This window comes from Carassius carassius, chromosome 14 (assembly GCF_963082965.1).
Source record: "Carassius carassius chromosome 14, fCarCar2.1, whole genome shotgun sequence".
Classification (NCBI taxonomy): domain Eukaryota; kingdom Metazoa; phylum Chordata; class Actinopteri; order Cypriniformes; family Cyprinidae; genus Carassius; species Carassius carassius.
Window position 1 is genome coordinate 11013955 of NC_081768.1, and position 7203 is coordinate 11021157.

The following is a 7203-nucleotide window of genomic DNA, read 5'->3' on the forward strand; positions in this document are numbered from 1 at the left end:
AATCCTCTGCCTATTGACCACTTCTTGCAAGCCAAGGGCGATGATGTCAGGGTGAAAGTAATCATGACTGTGCACGGAAACTCCCATCATACACAAACCCACACACATTCTACACGCTCACAAACACATATATTCCATTCCTGTGAACAAACCCAAGAGACCAGCTCTGGGTGTAGAGCAAGAACTGTATCACAGATGTTGTGAAAGTGTTTTGGCACTTTGCTCACCATAGCAGAGGCAATAAATCTGATGTTGTGGTCTGAATTTGGAATGGTGAGTTTTTAAAGATTCTTCTCCATTTGTGTTTTTAAATTGTGCGTGGGTCAGTGTGCCGGTTGAGAAATGCTGTTTCTGTAATGGTCCAATTCATCTGGGCCTATAAGAATGACTGGCTCTAATGATCCTTTTTATAACCTTGATCTTTGAAGCTTTTTGCTACTAATTCTGAAGGTTAAAAATAGATCTGTTCGTGTTTGGTTAGAGTGGAGGATCTAACACTACTGATAAATCCTTCTCTGTCTAGAATAAGTCTTTTTATCTCTCTAAACACCCCATTCAACCTCTGATTTGTGTTTGCAGGTGTGTCTGTTTGCTCTGATTTCTCTGTGAATACATGTACTTTCATGCCCTCTGATGGCTTTTTAAAGCTACAGTGATTTAAATCTCATAGAAAGAATCAAGATGCTTATAAGGACAGCAGCAGATGTCGCCTCCTGGGCAAATGTGAAGTCAATCCATGTCTTCACATCAACGGATCATTATTTATTGATTTATTCAGTCAAGTGTGGAGCACATTGTTTATCCCTGCTTATTGTTTAATATTGAATTAGTCTGTGAAGACAAATCCCCTTTATGTGTGCCAGTTAGACCCCTGTAATCTCTAGGTTTAACTTTTTTTTTCACTTCAGAAACGTGCTTAGAAGAATATGCTTAGGAATTGCATTGATTATAACAAACATGCATTTGATACAGAAATGACTATTTATTTTCAAAAATAAGTTTAAGGAATCCAGTGATATATGTAAATAATCAATAATCAGATTAAAGTGCCAAATATCAGTTATACAAAAAGGAATCTGTACAAAAGAAGGAAATACATGATTGAAGGTGTCTTTGGTTAGAAGAAATGACTGCTCAACTGAATTCGGTTTTAAATGCGAGAGCTTTGGTGGGCTCTCAGTAACTGCATAGGTCCGAAGAGTCTGCCTTCATCAACGACAATGTCAACAACATCTGGAAAAATCACTGTTTACAAAAATCAAACAACAGATCACTGGGAATGGAGCAGTGCAGACTAAAATCACAGATCTCACTAGCTGTTCTCTTTGGTGTCGGCGCTCTTGATGGCAATTTGATTGTCTTAAATCCATTTTAAAGCTTCTGCTGAGTTCCATGACTTCTTATCCGGGTTCTCCATTCCTTTTTATCTGTCAAACTTTTAAGGCACCATGGCTGTAGGTTATGGAAGGATGCCTTTTCAGAAAGCTCTTTGGTCAGGCCTAATCCATCTTTGGTGCGTTAAGCCGTACGCAGAGGTCCACGGCCCTCAGTGGAGTCTCTGTGGCCTTGGAATGACAATGTTATTGGCTGGTGTCACTATGTTTGGTTTTATAGCGTCCCCATTGACTGAAACAGATGCCCTCACTTTATCTTGGCTGGTTTGAGCTCCTTGACCTGCATGTGTAATGTTTTGTGGACAGCAAGAGTTCTGGACTGACAGAAACCCTTTCCACACTCCTGGCATTTAAATGGCTTCTCTTTGGAATGGATGTACCTTTAGAGAACAAAAGAAAGAGAACAGTTGTGGTTTGTTAATGCATGTATGCATGTTTACAACTTTAACAACACAGATTTTAAAGTTGTCCGAGCTTCTTTTCTAGGATTAAATGTCCTGCACAGCAGTTTTCTGCCAAAAAAATGTGAGCTAGTGAAATGATGGCAAAGACGGCGCAATAGTTAGCGGTCTTGTTATGACAAATCTTTGAGTCTGCAATTGTTAATTAAATCACAAACATGAAGTATATCTAGTGATAATTGTCAGTCAGGAAGAGAGCCAAGATCATTACTGAAGAATTGAAGGAGATTGTTCAACATGTCTCAACTAATTTACACCATTCTTAAAGTCTGAAATAACAAATGTCATAAATCACGAGAGCAGGTGTGGTTTGAAAATAAATAAATAAGAAACTGATTTGTTTGTCTGAATCTGTTCTGCCAGGCAGAACCTTTAGTTCTTCTTCTGTTTTATTTTTTTTTTTAAAAATTTGCATAGATTAATTGATTGTTATACACACTGATTTAAACGCACACACAAAAAGTATTCATTCAATTATATATAAATGAATAGTTGTTTTTGTATTTGTATATATGCACATTATTATTTTACATTTACCTTGTGATATTTTCTAACTTGAATGACTGAGGAGATCATTATGCAGTAATGCATGATAAGGTCATGATTGGAAAAGGTAGTTATGTGTTTGTGTGTGGGCCAGAATTTGTGATACCATACATTTATGAATGGGCAGGTATGAACAGGAATGTGTTTCAATATAGGCTCTAAATCATCTGATCTATGATCAGTGTACTGATATGTCTTTACCTGTGGTCTCTCAGGTGGTCCTGCCTCCTGAAGGCCTTATGACAGATGTCACAAGTGTACGGTCGCTCATCTGTGTGCGTGCGCTCGTGGATCAACAGGTTGTAGGACTTGGTGAAGTGGCGGCCACAGAACTTGCACACAAACTCCTTTTTTGTCTTGGATGGGAGTCGTCCTCGGCTTGGTTTTCTTTCCGGTGAGGAGAGCTTGGCCACATCCAGCAGGCAGCCTAATGAGGGCGAGCGCACGTGCCCGTTGTTAGTGCTCAGATCTTCTGCCTTCAGGGCGTCATCCTGCGTGGCGGCCGCCGCCAGGTTGGCAAAGTCAAAACGGGGTTTGCTTTTGCTGGACGCTCCAGACCCAGGCCCGGGGGACTCCTGTTTGGCAGGCTGGACAAGATGGGGAAACAGAGGGATTGAGGGGAGAGGGAAGCGGCCATCCACCAGGCCAGGCAGCTTGGTGAAGGTACAGCGTGGCAAAGTGAACGGTGGGTAGCCCAGAGTCCACTGGTGCAGGTGGACGGCGTGCAAGGCACTGAAACTGTAGATGCTGGGCATGTGGTCAGCAGGCAAATGCAGCCCGTTGGAGGTCTGAAGGAAGGAATAGTTCGCCAGCTGCAGAGAAGGATGAAGGGGCACGGGTGCTGGGAGCGTTTTACTGCCCATGACTGATTTCAGAAATTTTCTGTAGGAGACAAAAAAAGAGAAAAATTAATGAAGAGCATTTAGCACTGTCCCAAAAATAATACACCTTCAGACATCTATTGAGAATCCACACACTATGTTTGCATTTTCTGTTTTCTATAGGCCTATATTATGCATTACTTGGAAACATCTTGCTTTAGAGGGTTGAAGGAACTTCCCTAAAAAAAAAATAAAAAAAACACGCTTACACTCACGTCAAGACAAAAAGTGCACTTGTCAAGCTAGGCACCTTGTCTGACATATTGAAAGCGCATACTCCAACATGAGCACAAAGCAATGCTCAAGCCTGCCAGATGAGTGTGTGTGCTTGTACATTTTGGCGTAGGCGTCTTCTGCATGCCGAAAATATGCCTATGGCCATGAAGACGAAAGACAGCAGGTGACATACCTGCCTCGACTGTTTAATCAGGTTGGATGAGAACAGACACAAAGCACAATAACTCCTCTTTGTCTCATCAGGAACTACAAGCACACACACACTCATGCAAACAGGCTTGGTGTGTTTACAATGTTACTCATATCGTCTGGAGGATTTTTTTTCACACAAGTTTTGTAAGTACCACGTGAAATGCAACAACGTGTTGTGTGTTAGATTACTGTGAATACTGTACAAAACGCGACTATAGGGATGCCAGATATGGTTCTAGTTACAATGGATAAGGTCAAAGAGCTGCTAAATTAATTTAAAAGTCACAGCCTGTGTGTCATGTTTTGAAAGTTCCATAAAGGTCAAGAAAAAAAGTAAAGGCACTAGACACATCTCCAGCTGAAGGTCTATGTAAAGAATGGCACTTAATCTCTGTGTATTTCTGTCCCGAATAAACTAAGGAAGCGTAAAGAGTCTGATCCGCGGTAAATAAAAAGTGAAATAGCCCTAATTAGTCTTTCTTAAGCTCAAAGATCCCCTGGGGATTTGGACGCTCTGATCATGGCGCAGAAGTAATTGACTTTTACTTACGGGGGTCATTAGAGGAGATCAGGACTCGCTCCCGAGAACAGGCTCGTACCCTTAACCCTTTGAAGTCCACATACCTTTAAAGCGTGTGACGAAGGGGGATTTGTTACCTGAACTGTCTGCTTAACCGTTAAACCTAACAAAGTTGAAAGTTTTGGGGAGAAAAGTCGTTTCTGAATTGTGGGATTTCACAAGTGCTTGAACTTTTTTTTACCGGGACATCGTTGGCTAATTAGTCGGATTTGCGCACTGTGTCTGGGTAAATCTCACAGATTCTGTCCCCACGCCAGGCCCAATTAGTGTTGTGGGACTAAAAACGACTATCCCAGACAAGGTGATGAAAGAGTCTCGAAAATCACTCCACATTTTGCTAAGTTATTTTATTATCATTATTATTATCTAGCCTATCACAAAAAAAAATGAAAATAGGATTCTGCACACACCCATGAGTGTGCAAACAGCCTACTCCAATATATTGTCAGACGCATGGCTAGTGCCAACAGTTTGCGACCTCATTCTGGCCTATGTCTATCAGCAAACTTTCTTATCAATAACTGTGATTGCTCAACTTTTATCAGTAGCGCGTTGAGCTCGTTGAGCGCGCGGAGGTCATCAGTGTTTTATCTCTCGGTAGGTGTGAATGTGCGCCTGTCGTGCGTACGGAGATCACAGAGAAATCTCGACGTGTATTACAGGAATTAATCACGGTCTCGAGGTTCATGCGTTAACGACGGGCCTTTGGTCAATTGTGCAACGATTATCAAGTAAGTGTATGTTTTCTTTTTTCCGCGCAGCCCCCGAGAGGATGTGATCACTTAACCCTGGAGAGAGGAAAACACACCATTCATTAAGCACCGTCAAACAGTTGAATAAATATACAAATATATTTAAGTATTGTGGAGAAGGCCTAGCTCTTTGTGTGTGTGTGTGTGTGTGTGTGTGTGTGTGTGTGTGTGTTTGCAATTTAATATAAAATGTATTTGCATGTACAAAAGAAAAGAATGACAGTGTAACATTTTCAAATAATAAACAAAGGCCACCGCATATTGTGCCAGATTTAGACTGATGCATCTCAGATCAAATTTTAAATACTCTCAAAATACTGATTTACTTTATTTATCATCAGGCCTATACTAATTTTAAATGCATTTTATTTTAATTATACTGGTTGTGATATCTACATTCGTTGAATTTTCTATCTATAAATTAAACAAATCGTGAATAATTGAAATGTTTTGACAGTAATCATTTTGGACAAGAGTGGCATCCAATACACATTTCTTTACATGAATATAGTAGGCCAAAATTTAAAACGTTCAGTGGCATTGTTACCTGAATTGATCCTAAAGTTTATTCATCAATACCTAATAAGTTTAAATTGTTGGTTTATTTAGATTATATTTAAAGGACTTTTAGAACACTTTAATTGCAAAATCAAAACGTTCGACTATAAAAAATATATTAATACATATTTTTAAACTAGGCCTATATTACAAAACAAATAACCTATATATTCCACATTAATTTAAAATAGTTTTATAAAAGTTTTAGTTGTTGTTGTTGTTGTTTTGTATTAAATGAACGATTTATTTTAAGATTACATACTAAAAAGTGACAAAATATATTTGTTTTAATTGATTTTCTATTTATTTATTTTTGCCAATTTCGCTTTTTCCGCAGTACACTCTGAACGAATAGCGCTTAAAATAAATCGAAACAAACGAATAACTAATTTTCTCAACACCGAGCATCAGTGTAAAACTGTAGCGGTCCATTCAAAGCATAGCCTACACGAAAAACGACTCGAGACCACCGACCACAAGGACACGCGTGGTTTAGGAAAAAAGGTATCTTTCTACGGATGCATAATAAAATGTAAAGTTCACGATTTGTTACGAATTTACGTTTGTTATAGTTTTTAACGAAAAACATCAGATGACATCACAGAGGCTTCAAAGCTTTCCATAGACAAAGCTAGATTTATCAGATAGCCTATATTCGAATCATTGATTTTATTTATTAATTAATTTGAGCAATATTAACGTTGCAAAAACTAAATTGTTTTGTTCCACAAACAAATATTTTAGAGGTTTTCACACCACTTATGATCAATAAGATTGTAGAATGCGCATCCCACCGGTTGATCACTGACCGATCAGTAGCTATTAAAGACCATCATTCACACATTAAACACTTTGCCGTAAGTTTTCTCTGCTTTGAACAACAAACTACTAGGCCTATGCGATTACAATGCAGTTACTACACATTTTAAAAGTTTTGCACGTTATGCTTTAACAAGCAATTTCTCGCCCAACTAATTCATTCTCAAGTGCACTTGAAGATGTGTTGTTCACGCCTACCGCAGGAAACCCCCGCCGATATACAGAGTATAGACTATGTCTTGCAAAAGTAGGAAAAGCTTGTCAAAAATATTCCAAAATGCCAGAAACTATTTACCAGATCTTGGTGAAGCGGGACGATCCAAAATAATAGGGTTTACGATCACTTAGTCGTCCCACAGCGTTTCAAACTTCAGTGCAAAACTCTCAGGCGGATCGGAGAAACGTTCGTCTTCCTCAGCATGTTCTCGCAGCAGAGACACGGGAAAACACTGAAGTTCGCACAGCTGTGGTCCAGCGGTTGTGCGCTGTGAGTATTTGGTTACTCGGGGTAGAAACTCTCTCTCTTACTCTAGCTCTGTCTTGTGGTCCCAAAGTCAAACCGCCTCTTTATTGTAACCCAACCCGCGACGTCATATAGCCAAACCCCCAACACACTGAAGTGAAGTTTCCTCCACTGGTACAGCAGCGCTCGACGCACTTATCACTGCCTACATGTCAGAGGACTGAACTCTACTGTAACCTTGAACATTTTACGTCGTCAATAAAGTTTGCAGGTTTTTCGCCACTTGCACATGATAGAAGGCTTTCCCGAGGACGGAAAGA

At 39.7% G+C, this 7203-nt stretch overlaps 1 protein-coding gene across 1 annotated transcript; it reads right to left on the reverse strand.

The window, feature by feature from the left end:
• Nucleotides 1-962: 962 nt before the first annotated feature.
• Nucleotides 963-6963, reverse strand: LOC132156941 (protein odd-skipped-related 1). The gene is made up of 3 exons (XM_059566024.1): nt 6716-6963; nt 2603-3283; nt 963-1774 (listed from the first exon to the last, which is right to left on the reverse strand). Exons 2-3 carry the CDS (start codon nt 3262-3264, stop codon nt 1642-1644), a joined length of 795 nt encoding a protein of 264 aa, XP_059422007.1. The 5' UTR covers nt 3265-3283; nt 6716-6963; the 3' UTR covers nt 963-1641.
• Nucleotides 6964-7203: the final 240 nt, after the last annotated feature.